Below are 21,142 nucleotides of genomic sequence, written 5' to 3' on the forward strand. Positions count from 1 at the left end.
TTATTGTTGCTGAAAATAGTGATTTGCTTGTAAACGTTATCAATTCAGTTCAAGCTTGTTATAAAGAGGGACTAATTTTTTATGAAGGTGAAGTAGATTATCATCATTAGGTGGGTGAAATCAAGTTACAAAAAGGAACCAATTTTTGCAGCTAATCACAGAAGTACAATATCGATCTACCACACTTTTTGAACACTAGAGCACTTTTTGATAAATTCACCATACATATCTATTAGACTGATTTTAACTCTACGTGTGACGTGGAGGCAGTTTTTGTACTTTTTGACTAAAAACTACAAATCTGCTAGTGACGTGCAGTTTTTGACATTTTTAACTCAAAATGAAAAATTCTTATGTCAAATTTTGTTAGGTTCACGAATTTTTGATTTTTTTGAATATATAAAAAAAAAAAACATTACATCAAATAAAGTACATATTAAATATATAAAAAGGACATAAATTAAATTTTCATTAAAATTCAGCATTACATAAAATTTAACAATTACATACTTTTAGAAATATAAAATAAAGTAAACATCTTGAAACGAGAGATTACATAAAAAAAATACTAATGCAAAGTGAAAAATGACAATGTAAGGTTCATAATATGCTCGACTAGATCCTCGGTAAGTTGGTCATGCACCCTATCCCTTATTTCTCATATGACTGTGTCTTGATCTCGTTCCATAATTGTTATACGTTCAGGATGATTCTCCACATCCTCGGTACTCATATCTTCCTCCCACTAACAAAGTGCAAATCTATTATCTTCGTGAATTATATTATGTAATATGACACAACAATCCATCACTCTTCGCAGCCTGCTTAGTGACATAGTGCGTAAAGCTAGTCTTAAAATATGAAACCTACTTTGAAGAACCCCAAATGCTCTCTCTACATCATTTCGGGCACTAGCTTGCGGTTAACTTAATCATTAGCTCCTATGTGGGACACGACAATCCGTTGACAAGAGTCGCTCATTCACGATATTGACCATCAGCAAGGTAATAACCTTTGGTGTACTGATGACCATTTGCCTCAAATGGTGCGGATGTAGTCGTTCCTTTCTTAAGGGTATCAAATATAGGGGATTGATTCAAAACATTATATCATTGTTAGAACCCGTCATTCCTAAAAAAACATGTCAAATCCACAAGTCATATGAAGCCACTTCTTCAAGCATAATGGTCGATTTCTTGTGATCTCCGCATGTGGATTTTCCTTTCAAAGTGACGGGAAAATTCCTTCACTCTCAATGCATATAATTGATACTCCCGATCATACCCTTCAAATCATGTTTCTCTTCGTGTGCACTATATAATCGTACAACATCATATGCATTTGGATATCTTATGTATTGAATTTTGTATAAAAAGATGATACATTTACAAAAGTGATCTAGTCATAGTATTAATGATGTCTCGCTCATTTGTGAATATTCATCGTACATATCGGTGATGGTTCCATTCACATCTTATTTTTTTATAATTATGGAATCGTATTTACATCATTTCGATTCCGATTCGGAGTATCATAGCCTCTTTGGTATTAATTCAACGAACTATAATTAGGTATTCAAGCGTCGACATGTATCTCTGAGGCGGTCGTTTTTCCGTCGAATACCTAACGTATGCCCCTAGCGCATCAGGGCTAACGTCGCATTAATGACGTCAGATTTCGCCAGTTAGAATTTTACGCCTAGTTAATAGCAGTGTAATGAGTTGTTCGGTACAATTCTCAATTCTTTAATGTATGTTGTGGATATATCAAAAAGTGTGGTGGATTTATTATTAGTTAAGATAATATTCAAACAAGCACTATATATAGTCAAGGTTGAAGATCTTGGATCTCGGAGAGATTTCGTCTGGACATTTTTTGGGAGATCTCGGCATCTCGAAAAATCTCGTAGAGATCTCGGACGTTGACTTATATTGACTTTTTAATTTTTATAATATAAATATATAAAATTAAATAAATATATGTATATTTATATACACTTTTACGAGATTTAAAAAAACCTAGAAATGAGCGAGAAAATCCGAAAAATTACGAGATTTTATGAGAAAATTTGAGAAGTGAGCGAGAAAATTCGAGAAATCGTGACTTTGACCAAGTTTGACCCCATTGAACGAGAAATCTCGGGAGATGGACATCTCGTCCCGATGGCTTTTCAAAAACGAGATCTCGGGGAGATCTCGGGGTGAAATAAGGAGATCTACAACACTGCATATAGTCTCTTTATTTGGAAAACCTTTTTTTGGTTCGTGGATGAAACTTCTTTAGTGACAACCACATTGGGTCCCCCACTAGCAATCTCCGAGTGACGAGCCCCTCGAGCAACAAGACCGGTAATCGGGTGAATTTTCTCACATTGGCGCCTCCTCCGGTCAGGATACTATTTTATTTCGATCTTTGGACGTTACTAAGATTCAAACCTAAGTCTGATGCTTCATTAGAAACTCGGTGGTCACTAGACTATGTCGAACTAGTTTATTTGGAAACTTTTAATGATTATAAATTTTAATTGAGATTGAGATAATGTTCAAACAACCATTATATATACATGAGAAACATGAACTCGTATTATCAACTTCACATGCATACAACACAACAAAAAGTATCCATCCATCTACCAAAATTCCTTCCCCCCCTTTATACCTTCTTCTTCCTTCATTCCGACCCAAAAAGTAAAACCAAACAACACCCATTCTCTCCAATGGCATTTGCCCCCATTATCAACCATCTTATATCCATTTTTATATTAAATAGTTTATTATTCAATTTCACTATATTAACTTCTTCAGTTAGATTAGTTCATCCCAAAGCTGGAATTACTCGCCATAGGCTACCGATTCGTCAATCCAATCTAACCAAATGTGCTTTGTTCATGGGCTCATGGGTTCATGATGAATCCTACCCGGTCTACCAAGCTTCTTCTTGCCCCATTATTGACCCGGAATTCAATTGTCAAATGTATGGTCGACCCGACTCTGATTACCTCAAGTATAGATGGAAACCCGCCAATTGTGAACTCCCTAGGTATGTATCCAATAGTTTATGTATCTATCATCGTATAACTTGCAAATTGGCTACTTGATATTGGTTTTGTCACATCAGAAAAATAACACTTTATTTGTTACGGTCAAAATATTCACTTAGTACGAAATTTCATTGAATTAAAAACTTAACAATTATCTTGGGTCAAATAAAAATAGAAATGTCAGATGAATAAGTCACTTCTTATAATAATAACTAATGATAATGAAATAAACACCCAATAAAAAGTTTTAAAGATAAGTTTTTAAAATGATATTAAAATACTATAAATATAATATAATGAAATGTACTCCCAATACAATAACAAACACCTTACCCAAAGTAACACAATTAACATATTAGCGCATTTCAAAAAAGTAAAATTACTCCTTTTGACCATTATTGTATTGTTTGCGGATTTGGCAGGTTTAACGGGCTCGAATTTCTAAGGAAAATGAAAGGAAAGACAATTATGTTTGTTGGAGACTCGCTAGGACGAAATCAATGGGAGTCATTGATTTGTATGACGTGGTCCGCGGTACAACGGGGTGCTACAAAACTAATTAGAGGAGATCCTCTATCAACTTTTAAGTTTTTGGTAAACTAATTATGATTCTTCAACTGCATTTTTACTAATAGATTTGAATTTAATTGGCTTGTGTTGTTTAATATGTTTGATTAAAATAATTATTTAGGATTATGGGGTGGATGTGTCATTTTATCGAGCACCATATTTGGTTGATATTGATTCGGTTGGTGGCCGGAGAGTGCTTAAATTGGAGAGTATTTCAAAGAATTCAAAGGCTTGGATGAGTGCCGATGTGTTGTCGTTTAACACCGGTCATTGGTGGACTCATAAAGGCTCACTTCAAGGGTTAGTATTGGTGGATATGGTATTTTAATATTATATAATAATAATATATTAATATATTTATATTTATATTTATTTATTATTTGTGTCATGAGTTATGCAAGGAGTTGTTGCATAAATTTAAATAATGTTTGAAAGGAGTTGAATAATAATGAAGAATTACAATATTATTGTTTAATATGGTTATTGAATTGAATTAAGGAGGTAGGTTAGTGTATTTTACCATTTTAGATTAAACAAACAAACAAAAGATTGACGGTTTCAAGGTAGTAACCATTCAGGCTTGCCTGAGTGGTAATCGAGTTGCCCAATGAAGCATACCATCCGGGTTCAATTCCTGGCTATGTCAAATTGTTCAAAAAGGGAGTGTGACTAGACGGTGTGCATAATGCACAATTAGCCGGTACTAGGTCTCGCGCTCGGGGGGGCTTGATTACCTGAGGTTTTACCTTCTATGGGGAGTCAATGTGCTCGTTAATAAGAGAGTTTTTCTCGTTTAAAAAAAAAAAGGAAAAGAAAAGAAAAAAAAAGTTTTAAGATAGTTTAAAAAGACAATTGGTAATTTAATCGGACAATAGTTAGGTGTACTTAAATATGAGTTTTGAAATTGAGAGATAGTGTCTATTGTGATTGTGATATAATCAATTTTTAAGATATATATCAAGTTTTTATTTAAGGAAAGTTCAAATGACATTAGTTCTTTAGCCTATAAATCCTTTGTTCAAGTAAACTTTGTTAAATTACATTTCTTGAATATAAACTTTGTTAAATTATAAAAAAAGTTCGGTAATTATTATTTTTATCTTTATATTCAAGAAATGTTTAACTGAAATTCTATTGCAATAAATGATAAACGTTGTAAATGAGGATTAATAAGAAAAAAACAATGGAAGGTTTTCCATGTTCGATTTATTCAGGAGGGCGAGTAATCCGACCTCAAATTTTAATGTAACGCATTCTAGTATGATTACTATCTGGTTATTTACAACACTTCTCTGGCCATCACACAATATTCGTACTAGACATGATTCGAACTTAAGACCTCTTACAAGTAGGGATGGCATCGGGCCGAGTTTGGGCCGGGTTTAGGTAATCTCAGACCTGAACCCGATTAAAAAACTCGTCCAAACCCGGATCCGAACCAGCTGAGTCCTTGTTAACTACTAACTAGTAGGTAAACAGGTTTTTCTCAAGGTATTCGGGTCCCCATTTACTAACGAACTATCGGGTAAACGGTTTTTTTTACGGGTATTCGAGTCTTTTTCTGATAACGGGCCAAGTAAATGGGTATAAGGGCCGAGTAATCAAGTTTACGGGCTGGGTAATCGTGCTTACGGACCAGGTATATGGACTCAAGTCTTTTTACGAGTAAACGGGATCAGGTAATCGGGGTTTGTGTTTAAAACCATCCCCGGACGCGGACCTGCGAAAAAAATTAAAAATCATCCCCGTACCCGGCCCAAGACCCATTACCCAGCCCAAACCTGACTAAAATATCGAGTTTCAAATTTCCCCATCAGTTAGGTGATTTTTTGTCATTCCTACTTCCAAAAAACTCACGGCCTCAACCACGGACTATCTTGTGATGATTTGAGGATAAATTCGAGGGTCTTTGACAATTTTTAGATGTTACTTTAAGCAAATAGATAATTTTATTTGACAAACAAAAAGGTCATGTTCATAATAACAGTGATACGGATGAGATGTTGTTAATGATCTATATCTATTAGTCAGTACGTAGATGGATTGATTGATATAATTATTTGGTTTAACATTTTACAACTTAATATGGGATTTAAAGATTTAAACAAGGTAATAATGTAATTAGAAACCTAATTGAGGAAACAAGAGTCTTGTGTATTTTGAAATAATTAATTAATTTGGTGGTGGTGCAGGTGGGACTTGATGGAGTCGGGTGGGTCAGTTTATGAAGACATGGATCGGCTGGTTGCATTGAACACGGGCCTTAAAACATGGGCCCAATGGGTTGATTCGCAAGTTGATCTCACTACCACGCGAATCTTCTTTCAATCCGTTTCTCCTACTCATTACAAGTAAGTCTTTATTTAATCTCTCATGCTTAAAACGTAATAAAAAAAAAAAAAAAAAAAAAAAAAAAGATAAACGGGTATGGTTTTTCATATTTAAGGTACTTGAAAAATAGTAGTATTTTTTATCAGGATGTATGTGTGTAACAAGATTATCTCATAATCGTGAAGACCTATAACGAAATCATTGTCACAACCACTACAGTGTCTTGTCATGGATATGCTTCAAATATAGTAAATTGTGTTAATACATATAGATATACATATGTACTATCTGGTATGTAGTATCTAGACGATAAACAATCCGGAGTAAGTAGTTGTACAAATTTACAGTAATGAAAAGTAAATGAAAAAACGATGTGAGGAAATATATAGTAAAAATATAGTAAAAACGATGTGAGTAAGTAGTTGAAAAAACGATGTAGTATCAAGTAATGAATTCATAGGGTGGTCCAGCAAGCATTATGGTTTAAGTAATAAGTACTTGTCCAAATTGGGCCCAGAGTTATAGGGCCTCATTTCTAACCACAACTTTCTTGACCCACTCTTATCCAAGTGTTTCAAAATACATAGGTCTTAATGTATTCAACTTTTGAAAATATATATATATATATATATATATATATATATATATATATATATATATATATATATATATATATATATATATATATATAGTAGAGAGATTAAATGAGAACCAATTTTGCATTGATAACCCTAAGAACTCACAAATTCGAGCAAAAATTGGAACGCGGCCGAACAAAAAAATTGATAGTCGAACAATTTTTAATTTTTAGTTATTAGATGCATTGTTTCTTGGTCCTACATTTTTATGCAGAACATGATGTAGAATACATGTAGAACATGCTGTTCTACACTTGTTTTATAACAATTTTCATCAAATTAAGTTAGGGTTTAGATTTTAGGGTTTAGGGTTCAGATTTTAGGGTTTCGGGGTTTAGATTTAGGGTTTAAAATGAGTTTTTTACACGAACGGTTTAGAGTTTAGGGTTTAGGGTTGAGGGTTTACGGAGTAAACCCGAAAACCCTAAACCCTAAACCCTAAATCGGGCTAAATCAAAGAGATGCAATCAAGTGAGAACCCTAGACCCTCTCCCTATATATATATATATATATATATATATATATATATATATATATATATATATATATATATATATGTATATATGCAATCAAGTGAGAACATATGTAGTGAAGGAAAAAATTCATAGAACTTAAAGATTGAGTTGAATCTGCACACAGATTGAGCTCAATATGTACACATATTGAGTCAATTTGCACACATATTGAACTCAGTGGGTGAGTTCTGACTCTTCTCATACCTTTGATTCTATCTAGATCCTCAAGAGGGAAGCACTTTTTTGGGAGGAAGGAAAAATATATTTTTTTTAGTTTTTTTTTAAAAAATTCAGAAACATTAAGATTAGGTGAAAGTATGAACATTTAAATGTTATTTCTAATAACATTCATCGTGATGCATGTTATTCTTCGAGCATTTTTATTTTCATCTTCCGTGAAGTTTTTTTTTCAAAATTTAGCCCGATTTAGAGTTTCGAGTTTAGTATTTTGGGTTTAGTCCCTAAACCCTAAATCCTAAACTCAAAACTGTTCATGTTAAAAACTCAATCTAAGCCCTAAATCTAAACCTTAATCCCTAATTTCTAAACCCTAAAAAAACGTTCGAAGAATAACATGCATCACGATCTTAGATATAACATTTATCGATGAATGCTAATTTTTCGGATGTTTTCTGGTCAAATAATACTCCATCTGTCTAAAAAAAAAACAGTCATTTTTGAGTTTTTGTTGAATTTAAGATATAGTTATGAATTGTCTTATTTGTCTTTCATTTAATATAGTTATAAATGGTTCCTAATAAATTAATTAATATATTTAAAGTTGAATTTCTAAAGATATAATTGAAAATTTAATGATATTTAATAGTTATTCATAGAAAGTGACAATAATTTTGAGACAAATAAAAATTATAAAGTGTACAATTTTTTTAGAATGGAGGGAGTAACATTTATAACAAAATATTTTTTTTAGTGTTCATATTTTACGTAATTTTAATGTTTGTAAAAGAAAATTCAAAGAAAGAAACAAAAATTCTACTTCCCCCTTCCCTAAAAAAATATTACCCTCCTCATTATATATATATATATATATATATATATATATATATATATATATATATATATATATATATATATATATATACCTTGAAATTATCATCATTTTATACGGAGTATATATTAACCATAAAGTTATCCAAATTTCGTTCATTTGAAGTGTTGCGTGCCAACTGTAACTGTTATAACATATAAGGTGGTTGAATACTCTATTGTGCAAGTCGGGTAACATTTTTTTTTTACTTTTAACAGAAAAGACATACCAATCAGAAGATTACCTTGATTGATTGTCGTTATAATATCTTCAGTGTCTCATATTTAAATATCACTATTACAAGGTTAGAGAAAGACTCTAAAACAATCATAAAATAAACCTGATTAGACTACGTACATTTAAGTAAAATAATTTTCATCTCCGAATATTCTAACAGGCTAAACCTTATACATTTCACAAAATTCAAACTATAGTTGTGTCATGTGGTTAAATAATAATGGCTAAAAAATTTTTAGTCATACACAAAATTTGGATGGTTGATATATTATTTCTTTTGTTTTTACCCTTTTCTATTAGATTTACCAACTCCTATTTCTAACTTCTTTTTCCATAATAACTTTAACTCACGTGTGAGAAATTTTATAGCCCATCCGAATGGAGTGCCCGAGCCACTAATACTGGAAAAACTTGTTACGGCGAGACGAGCCCGACTAGTGGGTCTGCGTACCCTGGGGTCTACCCGGACCAAATGAAAGTCATTGATTCTGTAATAAGGGAAATGCAAAATCCGGCATACATACTTGACATCACGACATTGTCAGCAATGAGAAAAGATGCACACCCGTCAATTTACACAGGTGATTTGAGCCCGGGTCAACGAGCTAACCCGGACCACTCGGCTGATTGTAGTCATTGGTGCCTTCCTGGCTTGCCTGATACATGGAACCAACTTTTTTATACAGCTTTATTGTATTAGCATTGTGTATTATATAATGTGTGTATGTATAGATGATTTAAACAAGTGTATTATAGATTTTTTGAGTTGCTTTGTATAATTATGTAATGATATCATTCTTAGAACTTTAACATATTTGTATCATTGTATGCACCTTCAATCAAATGTAATCTATATGCAATTTTTAGATAATTTAGAGCTGTTGTTAGTTGAATACATAATACATATATATATATATATATATATATATATATATATATATATATATATATATATATATATATATATATATATATATATATATATACGAAATTCTCACAGTATTGTTGAGTCAGTTTTAGAAGTTACAAGCAATGAACAATATCCTAAAGAATGAGATTTCTATTACATTGTAGTATTGGAATATTATAATGGTTCTGGTTTGAGTAACTAGATGAACTTGGTCCGTTTGTGATATGTAAATGTCCAGGGTTTCTATTTTAATTGCTATAAATAGTTAATCAATAATCTACAGACCGGGTTTACATTATTTACATTGTATCAGAGCCTTAAGGTTCCTACCGTTCTTTTCCTTTCTTTTTGCTGCCTCTACTGGAAAATAGTCTTTCGTCGGCACCGAATAATTGGTTTGTCGTTGTAGTTGCTGTAACTGTAGTGACCCGAACTTTTCCATGATTATATATTATATGAGATTAATATTTCATGAATAAATGTTTTCAACATGTTAAGCAATCAAACTTGTTAAGACTTGATTTATTGAAACGGATTTTGTGTTAACATTTGACCACCCAGTTTGTCCGATGATTCACGAACGTTATAACTTGTATATGACATGATATTATATATATGAACATATATATATGTTTAACATGATGAAATGATAAGTATCTTATTATGTATATTAACAATGAACCTTATACATAAAACAAGACTACTAACCTAAGAAATTCAAAACGATATCTATACGTAACGATTATCGTTGTAATAACGTCTTAATATTTAAATATCATATTAAGATATATTAGTACATCATGTTATCATAATAATGTATTAATTTAACATCTCATTAGATATAATAACAATGGGATTAATTACATTTAACGAAATCGTTAACTTATAGGTTCCGAAACAACATATACATGTAACGACTAACGATGACTTAACGACTCAGTTAAAATGTATATATATGTAATGTATTAAGATGTATTGTTACACTTTTTAAAGACTTCATGACACATATCAAAGTACTTCTACTTAACAAAAATGCTTACAATTACATTCTCATTCATTTTCATCAACAATTCTACTCGTATGCACCCGTATTCGTACTCGTATAATACACAGCTCCTAGATGTACATACTATTGGTATATACACTTCAATGATCAGCTCTTAGCAGCCCTTAATGAGTCATCAAACATGTGGGAACCATTCTTTGTAATCTAGTATGAATTATTTAGCAAGATTACAAAAATATTATTAATCATTCATGACTTATTTACAAGAAAACAAACTTACATATCCTTTATATCTAATCCATATATCACGACCTAAAACACATACAAACACCTTCATTCTTCAATTTTCTTCATCTAATTGAACTCTTTCAAGTTCTATCTTCAAGTTCTAAGTGTTCTTCATAAATTCTATAAGTTCTAGTTTCATAAAATTAAGAATACTTTCAAGTTTACAAGTATACTTCCAAGACTTTCTAATCCATTACAAGTAATCATCTAAGATCAAGAAACCTTTGTTACTTACAGTAGGTTATCATTCTAATTCAAGGTAATACTCACATTCAAACTTTGATTCAATTTCTATAACTATAACTATCTTAATTCGAGTAGAAAATCTTACTTGAACTTGTTTTTGTGTCATGATTCTACTTCAAGAACTTCCAAGCCATCCAAGATCCTTTGAAGCTCTAGATCATTTCTTGTTATTTTCAGTAGGTTTACCTACTATACTTGAGGTAGTAATGATGTTCATAACATCATTCGATTCATATATATATAACTATCTTATTCGAAGATTTAAACTTGTAATCACTAGAACATAGTTTAGTTAATTCTAAACTTGTTCGCAAACAAAAATTAATCCTTCTAACTTGACTTTTAAAATCAACTAAACACATGTTCTATATCTATATGATATGCTAACTTAATTATTTAAAATCTGGAAACACGAAGAACACCGTAAAACCGGACATACGCCGTCGTAGTGAAACCGGGGGCTGTTTTGGGTTAGATAATTAAAAACTATGATAAACTTTGATTTAGAAGTTGTTCTTCTGGGAAAATGATTTTTCTTATGAACATGAAACTATCTCCAAAAATCATGATTAAACTCAAAGTGGAAGTATGTTTTTTCAAAATGGTCATCAAGACGTCGTTCTTTCGACTAAAATGACTACCTCTTACAATATTGAGTTGTAGTATGTATTTCTGACTATAAACTTATACTTTTTTTTGTTTAGTTTCATAAATTTTAGTTCATTATGAAACCATAGCAACTTGAATCACTCAAAACGGATTTAAAACGAAGAAGTTATGGGTAAAACAAGATTGGATAATTTTGCTTGTTGTAGCTACGTGAAATTTGTAACAAATCTATACAAATCATAACTTAACTAACTTATATTATATTACACATGTATTCTAACATATATTATTTAATCTTGGGATACCATAGACACGTATACAATGTTTTGACTTATCATATCGACCCATCTATATATATATTTCAGAACAACCATAGACACTCTATATGCAGTAATGCTTGAGTTATCTATACATGGTTGAGGTTGATTCAAAAATAATATATATACTTTGAGTTGTGATCTAGCCTGAGACTTGTATACACTGGGTCGTGGATTGATTCGAGATAATATATATTGATTTACTTCTGTACATCTAACTGTGGACAACTAGTTGTAGATTACTAATGTTGGACTATTAACTTAACAAACTTAAATCATTAAAACGTAATAAAAGTGTTGTGAATATATTTCGATCATACTTTGATATATATGTACATATTTGTTATAGGATCGTGAATCGACCAGTGGCAAAGTCTTATTTTCGACGAAGTAAAAATATGTGAAAGTGAGTTATAGTCCCACTTTTAAAATCTAATATTTTTGGGATGAGAATACATGCAGCTTTATAAATGTTTTACAAAATAGACACAAGTACGCGAAACTACATTCTATGATTGGATTATTAAACTGAATATTTCCCCTTCAAGTCTGGTAGCCTAAGAATTAGGGAAATGGCCCCTAATTGACGCGAATCCAAAAGATAGATCTATTAGGCCTAACAACCCCCATTCAAGTTATGAATGGCTTTAGTACTTCGATTTATATGGTGATTGTGATTGCCAATTTATGACATACTTGCGAGTATATGGGGAATATTCTATATGCTTTAAAGTTAATGTCGGTTACAAGGTGTTCATCATATGAATGATTTTTATACACTTGCAAGTGTAAGATTATTGAATAAATGAAATCTTGTGGTCTATTATTACGATTTGATAAATATATAGGCTAAACCTATAACTCACCAACATTTTTGTTGATGTTTTAAGCATGTTTATTCTCAGGTGATTATTAAGAGCTTCCACTGTTGCATGCTAAATAAAGACAGGATTGGAGTCTGCATGCTTGTATAATATTGTTTAAAAACTGCATTCGAAGACTTAAGTTGTTGTGTAATATTATTGTAAACCATTATGTAATGGTCGTGTGAGAACGCTATATTTTAGATTATCATTATTTGATAATCTTCGTAATGTTTTTAAACCTTTATCAATAAAATAAAGGTTATGGTTTGTTTTTAAAAATCGAATGCAGTCTTTGAAAAACGTCTCATATAGAGGTCAAAACCTCGCAACGAAATCAATTAATATGAAACGTTTATAATCGATATGAACGGGACATTTCAGTTGGTATCCGAGCGTTGGTCTTAGAGAACCAGAAATTGTATTAGTGTGTCTTACTAAGTTTGTTAGGATGCATTAGTGAGTCTGGACTTCGACCGTGTTTTCTTTAAAAATGATTAATTAACACTTTTTGTTGGAAACTACATATTATTAACAAGTAAATATTATGTGATATATTAATCTCTTAACGTGTTTGATATTGTGTGATAGATGTCTACCTCTAGTACAAATCCCATCGACTCACCTAATAATAATAAAGAGTCGAATATATTTTGGGAAGATTCACAAATTCCCGAAGAGGAACCGGAAGAGGAGGAACCGGAAGAAGAGGAACCGAAAGAGGAGGAACCGAAAGAGGAGGAACCGGAAGAAGAATAAGAGGTTCCGGAGGAAGAAATATTAATACCTACAGTAAAACGATTAAATAAAAGAAAATCCCCAACCAATGAACCAAAGTTAAAAATGGTCAATGGTGTTTCAGCCAAGGAAGCAAAATATTGGGAAAATTACCAATTTTCTGATGAATCGGATTCCTTCGAGGATTCCGATGATGTTATAGAAATTACCCCAACTCAATTTAATAAGGCAAAAGAGAATAATAAGAGAAAGGGCATCAAAATAGAGAAACCTGATTCCGACCCCGATGAACTTTATGTGTATCGTAAACGCCCGTATTTCTTAGATTTTAACAATAATCCGGGAACATCTAGGCCACCAGGTTTTTCTAAACCATTTGTGATGCCCCGTACAAAACCATCGTGTATGAATCATCAACAACAGGATCATTACAAGGTTAAGTACTATATGCTGTAATAAAAGAAGTTGCATTCACGATAAAAAGGTGACGTCATAACCGACATCAAATGTTTTACAATCCAAAAGCACGCTTCACTAAGTAGAAGCAAATAATAAGTGTATGTGACCACAATGGTCGTTACAAGTCATAGTTCAAAAGTACTAAAGTTTGAATGCAAGGTAAAGTAGTTCATGCGATGACAACTCTAAGCAGCGGGTGTCTACAGCACGACTAGTACACAGCGGAAGCTAACCTTAAGCACCAGAGAAAAACATGCTTAAAAATGTCAACACAAAGGTTGGTGAGCTATAGTTTAAGTATAACAGTATGTAAGGTAGGCCACGAGATTTCAGTGCTACAAAGAGCGTTTCAAAACAGTATGATAAAGTATATGTTAACCGTGGGCACTTGGTAACTAACTTAACGTTTATACCCCCTGAAAGTACACTTGGCAAGTGCATATGTTTACGAAGTATTAAACACTCGTTAAATGCTAGCGCGACTAGCCCGAGTGGGGATGTCAAACCCTATGGATCCATATCTATGATTCGCGTTCACGGTTCAAAAACCAATGATTAAACGTTACCGAGCTAAAGGGAATGTTTATGCCGTTGTATAACCCACACATATATAAGTTTAAGTACTCGTGCCTAGTATGTAAAACATAAAATCCGCATGTATTCTCAGTTCCCAAAATAAGTTAAAGTAAAAAGGGAATGCTATAACTCACAATGATAAGTAGCGGTTAAGTTGAGTCGGGAAAGGTGTGCAAGTAGTCGGTCCGAAAGTCCTCAACCTAATTCAAATAGTACTAGGTCAGTAAATTGTCTCAAAAGGTTTATAAGTATGTAGTTAAGGTCATAAAGGTCATCATCAATCGTCATCAAACAAAAGGTACAAAGTAGGTTTCGTTTATGAAAGTATTTTAAAACAAAGGCTAAGTTGGATCAGTCACCACGGCCTCTACACAAACCGAAAAGAGGTGAGACCAGTGGCCATGGTTCCGTATATGAGTCATTTAAGTATGGTAAAAATTTCAGAAGCAAACGCATCTTCGTTTGACCATGGCAACGGTATAAGTGCTAGTAGGTCAGAATTTTCAGCACAACGTTAAATGGACATAGTGACGGTCGGAGGGCCATAAATCCTAAACCGTAACTCAGATTAAGACGAGTCTTATATGAAAAATTATCTACTCGAAAAGATCTATCTAAAAATCATGGTCTCAGTAGCCCAGGTCTAATGGTCTGTTACAAAAACAGTAGGACAGAGGCTGTAAACAGAAAACAGAAAGTTAAAAAATTGAGTTCCGGTGGTCTTGGTGCTTGATGTTCATCATGGTTCTCATCCTTGATGCATATAGCTTCAAGTGTACAACTCATGGATGTGTTTACATCATCTTAACCAAGTCTTGACCATCATAACGCTAGTGCAAGTCTAAGACATGAAGCACAACTCACTTAAGAGTTGCATGTAGTTTGATGAACCAAAGTTACATCAAGATCTTAGATCTAACACATACATGAACTTTAAAACCTATAATAAGTTACAAACTTGAAAATAAACTTAAGTAAACAAGATCTTAGGTTGTAGAACATAGTTCATAGTTAGATCTTGAAGATCCTAGACTCAAAAGTCTAGATCTATAGTTCTTAAGTTAAATCCAACACAAGTATATAAAGTTGTAACTAGAAAGTTAAACTTCCATGTCTTGTACTTACAAAGTTTCAAGAATAATAATATCAAGATTAACTAGTAATTACTTGACCCTAAGCTATGACTCACGAATTTAAGGAAATAAAATGAAGAAAAATTAAACTTGGTCTATAAGTATTATGCTTATACCTGCTTCATACTTGAGAAGGATCAAACCAAAGTTTAGATCTTAAGAGTTCAAGTCTACAATATAAACATAAAGAAGATTTTAAAACTTATGAACTTGAAAGCATGAATTTAAAGTGAACATAAATGAAGAAAATAACTAGATCTATAAGTATTATGTCTCATGTTCATGTCATACTTAGGAAGATTCAAAACAAAGTTGAATCTTAGGATTTAAGTCTACAAACATGAAAACATAATAGGTTATAAAACTTATGAACTTTGATCTTGAAAATACTTAAATGTAGAACCACAAACTAGTAAGTTTTAGGTTCTTTGTTCTTGGTTTTCATCAAATAAAGATGGAAAGAAACCAAGATTTACAAAGATGCAAACTAATAAGTTTGATCTTGAATAATAATCAATAAACAACAACAAGTATTAATCAAGTAACAAAATAAGAAACAATGATGATGATGTTTGAAGCTTACGGTTTTTACAAGAAGAATAGTGTGATGACCCGGAAAATTCTGACCAAATTTAAACTTAATCTTGTATGATTAACGTTTTCGACACGATAAACAAAGTCTATGAAGTTAAATCTCAAAATTTTAAACTGTTCAATTAACCTTCGATTGTTCTCAACGAAACGCGAACAATTATATATAGATACATATACTATAACTTGAAAACGTAACAAAGTGTTGAGGATATGATACTGTGCATTAAACTTATTGGTTTGATTATCTGATTGATATATTTAACTACAGAGTTAAAAGATTATGCCAAACGATTCAAGTAAAAGATATTTACTGAGTCTCTTAAGAATTATGATATTATTACGTGTCTCTGTTGAGAGGTCCACGTTGATTTGAGAAATTATTCATTTTTAGCGGTATTCGGAATAAATGGTGAATTATTTGTTTAAATAACATAATTTGGACACATACAATAATAAGGAATATTAACTGTTAAGAATTAATTATATGAATAATTTGCGATACATATTTTAAAACGTGTTTATAAATATTGAGAATAGATATTAACTTGGTTATGAAACGTTTGATAAATACTATTATATTAATAAATAACGAGACAATGATTTATAGAAGTAAATGACCAAAATACTCGAAAGTTTAAGATATACTTTGGGTGGTATAATTTAGGGATAATTTAAGGCTATATTTTGACAAAGGTACGTGTCCCAGAATGAAAATTACAAGTTTTCTCAGCGTACGAAGGGACACTCGAAAAACCGGAACCGGGACATAAGTCGCGTAACAACGTACGACTTATCGGAACAAAAATTACAAGTTAACTATGCATGTGAATTTAATATAATATATAATTAATTATATAAATTAAATATATTATATATATTATTAATTATTATGTCGACAAACAAAAATACAAAAAAATGTGAGCTGGATTTTGGGGCCATGCGATTGCATGGAAAATAGGCATAAAACCCATGCGATCGCATGGGGTCAGATTTCAGGAAAGGTCTATAAATTGAATTCGTTTTTGCTCAGTTTACACATATTTATTACTCCGTATTTATTTTATTTAAATTATTATTATTATTATTATTATTATTATTATTATTATTATTATTATTATTATTATTATTATTATTATTATTATTATTATTATTATTATTATTATATTATTATTATTAAATTATTATTAATCTTAATATTTTTAGTAATATTATACATAAAATATTACGACGAGGTTATGAGCATGTCACTTTTAAAAATGAGTTTTACGAGCGGGATAGAGCTAAGGAAATTATGGGTTATTGCCAAGGAGGTTATGGGTAATGTTCGGGGATATATTTATGAATCAAACCTAGTGTTTATCATCTCCGTTACGTCTACGTACTTTCCTACAATATTGAATCTCAATATTAATACGTAAGTACTTATATTTTATCTATTATATATTAATAGTGTATCCATGTCTAGTACTCGAGTATATATATTTATACATGCTTGTATGCTAAATTTCGTCGTTAAACAGTTTATAATGAATCTTTATATAAGGCAAGTCTCATTTTATTAAACTATTGTCAAAATTGACTTTTTGAAACGACTTTGGATAACTTTTGTATGTCGATCTAGAGCATTAGGATTGTGATACACTATGACCTGACCTAGCTTGATAGACATTTATTGACCAACATATGTTCTCTAGGTTGAGATCTACGATTCTTTGATATACCGAGTTTCGGTCACATTACGATGAACAACTGTATGTGCTGCTAAGGTGAGTTTCATTTGCTCCCTTTTTAATTGCTTTTGCAATCTATATTTTTGGGCTGAGAATACATGCACTTTATTTTAAAAATGGATACAAGTACACACTAAATTCTACATCGAGTTTGAACCGAAAATCCCTTAGCATTGGTAACTAGTAACTGCCGGATATAAGAACTGGTGGGCGCGAGTAGTAGTATATGGATCCATAGGGCTTGATATCCCCGTCCGAGCTAGAGCACTAGCCTTTTAACGGACGTATGCTATTTGAGAAGCGTACACGTTGGTTTGCGTGTATTATTAAGATGATTATACAAAGGGTACAAATTATATATACGTTAAGTTTAGTTACCAGGGTGCTCAATTTCGTAGAATATTTTGATAAACGTTTCTGGACGAAACAACTGAAATCTTGTGATCCATCTTTATATGCAGATTATGCAAAACATACAAACTATGAACTCACCAACCTTTGTGTTGAAACTTGTTAGCATGTTTATTCTCAGGTTCCCTAGAAGTCTTCTGCTGTTTGCTTATATGATAGACAAGCTATGTGCATGGAGTCTTATATGGCATATTTTTCAAGAAAACGTTGCATTCACCAATTCATCATCATGTACCTTATTTTGACTGTATTGTCAACAGAAGTACTATTGTAAACTATTATATACGGTGATTGTCTATATGTAGAAATCATCAGATGTCGAAAACCTTTGATTTAAATATTCATTTATGGTGTGCCTTTTCAAAAGAATGCAATGTTTACAAAACGTATCATATAGAGGTCAAATACCTCGCAATGAAATCAATGAATGACGTGTTCGTCCATATGGATTTAGAGCGATCGTCATAGTTGGTATCAGAGCGTTGGTCCTAGCGAACCAGGTCTTGCACGAATGTGTCTAACTGATAGTTGTTAAGATGCATTAGTAAGTCTGGACTTCGACCGTGTCTGCATGTTAAAAGTTTTGCTTATCATTTCTTGTCAAAAATTACATGCTTATCATTCTTAAGTCTAGACACGTTTTCCTGCATTTATTGCATAAATAGTGTATCGACAAAAATTCATATCTTAGCGTATCTGTTACTGTAAACTTTTCCTGATATCTTCCGAAAATTTCTCCGTGATTTATGGAATTTGGTATTATATATACATATGTAAATTATGTATTGAAGAATACCAAACTAAATTCTATAATCTAATTCATATCAAAAATCATCTCCCTAATTATACAAGATGGATCCCGTATCTAGTTCAAACTCTGACAGCTATTCCGATATGGATATTCACCTGAATTCCGAAGACAGTGTAACCGGAATGGATCAACCAATTAGCCATCATTTATTCTGGATGAATTGGGGATGGGTTCGTAGCCTACTTAATTATTGGAGACAAGAAGAAGGCGATCCCTTTCACCCACCACATTGCCCTCTTGGCGAAGAACCTGAAGCACTTACCGGCGAACCTGTTCGAGACACCATTTTCTCTCTCATTTCTAGAGTATCTCGTCACGATAATATACTATCTCAAATTCTGGATCTTATTCATCCGCTCATCCGAACCGCCAATCATTCCGGTGTAGTAGAAGAAGTCAACGAGCTTCGTGCTCGGGTAGTGGCTTTGGAGAATATGGTGCAAAGGTTACAAACATCAGCAGCATCACCAGCATCAACAGTACCACCGACAACAACACCAACAGTACCATTACCACCACCAACAACATCCGTATCGAAAACCTCAACTTCACAATCTGTTCCACGAGCATCAACGTCATACGCACCGTAGTTACCAAGAAATACCAGCAACAATAACCGATGAAGTATTAACTCATTTCCCCTGAAGAAATTTTATGTATATTTAATATATATGAATTTTGAAATCAAAATAAATATTTTCGTACTAAGCTATTACGTGTGAATCTTAACTGGTAGGTACTACTCGGTTAGTTCATATTACTAATATGCAATGATGTACATCCTTCGTTAACGGCTTAATCATCGATAACTACAATCTCTGTTTCAATTCAATGAATTTCATTTCATAATAAACCAAGTGTATTATTCAATAACATGGTTGATTTTACACTTTCATCTTTGATGCACTCGAAACTTTCTAGAAAACATCATTTGCACCTTGCGAAGTTTGCAAGAATTCCACAAATATCAACACCCTTCACCAAGGAATATCAATAAGAATAAATAATGAAGTATTAATTTCATTAGTGAAATACTCCGCGAAGATTATGTAATCTCTAATGTTTTAGAGATTATTCATTTCTAATTCAAGTTAAAAATCAAATGAGCTTAATATGATATTAACTCATTAAATCTGTATTACATCTGAAGAAATATACATACATATATTTTCATAAAGACTGCAATGAAAATTCTTTTGTACAAAATATTAATTGTGAAATCTTTAACGGGTAGGTAATACTCGGGAATATATAAGTTCACAATTAATATGTTACACTGTACATTCTTCAACTTTGATTTAAAAATTATTAACTATGCTCACAGAGATATACAATCGTTTCCATACAAATTCAATTACATATTCTGATATTGGCAGAGTAGAATCCAAGTCAAGATTTAACAAGTGACATCATTCTTAGATCTCTACATCTTTAAAAGCTATACTTTGACTTCAAAACGGTGAAAGATCCTTTAGCATTGTTACTACCGAAAATAATCTTGCAATTTCTTTTCAAAGTATCCAGTTTTATCACACTTCCAACCAGTCAACTTCAACTTTTTAGATTAAGCCTTATTGTAACCTTGATATATACGTTTTATTACTGGGGAACCTTTCATGTTCCGCCACATTAGCAGTAAATTTACCAAACAACTTTATTAATCCTTGACCTTTCGAAAAATTCTTATACTCATTAAAACCCTATCATGTACTCATCCACATCTTGTAACAATAATTTCCATACCAACCACCGGGAATTAGCAATCAGTATTTTGAATCTCGCAGCATTTTCTACGACAACAGTTTTATATATATATATATATATATATATATATATATATATATATATATATATATATATATATATATATATATATATATATATATATATATATAACGTCTATCTTCTAGACTTACATACTTCGAATGTGAAGTTTCTGAAAAACACCCCAAACTACGAAACTAGTTCTACGAATTTTGGAAAAATGCTGATGAAGCAGCAAAAACTATAAACAACTTTAACAGTCGAAAGTTTGATGATAAAGAGTAGCGTGTTGGAAAAGCACTGAAAAA

The 21,142-nt window shown here is 31.9% G+C and overlaps 1 protein-coding gene across 1 annotated transcript; it reads left to right on the forward strand.

Moving 5' to 3' along the window:
• Nucleotides 1-2,610: 2,610 nt before the first annotated feature.
• On the forward strand, nt 2,611-9,188 carry LOC139841466 (protein PMR5-like). Its single transcript, XM_071831683.1, has 5 exons — nt 2,611-3,039; nt 3,463-3,634; nt 3,732-3,910; nt 5,803-5,961; nt 8,749-9,188. The coding sequence occupies exons 1-5, from the start codon at nt 2,717-2,719 to the stop codon at nt 9,077-9,079; spliced, it is 1,164 nt and encodes a 387-aa protein (XP_071687784.1). The 5' UTR covers nt 2,611-2,716; the 3' UTR covers nt 9,080-9,188.
• The last annotated feature ends 11,954 nt before the right edge of the window (nt 9,189-21,142 follow it).

This window comes from Rutidosis leptorrhynchoides, chromosome 4 (assembly GCF_046630445.1).
Source record: "Rutidosis leptorrhynchoides isolate AG116_Rl617_1_P2 chromosome 4, CSIRO_AGI_Rlap_v1, whole genome shotgun sequence".
In the NCBI taxonomy this organism is placed as follows: domain Eukaryota; kingdom Viridiplantae; phylum Streptophyta; class Magnoliopsida; order Asterales; family Asteraceae; genus Rutidosis; species Rutidosis leptorrhynchoides.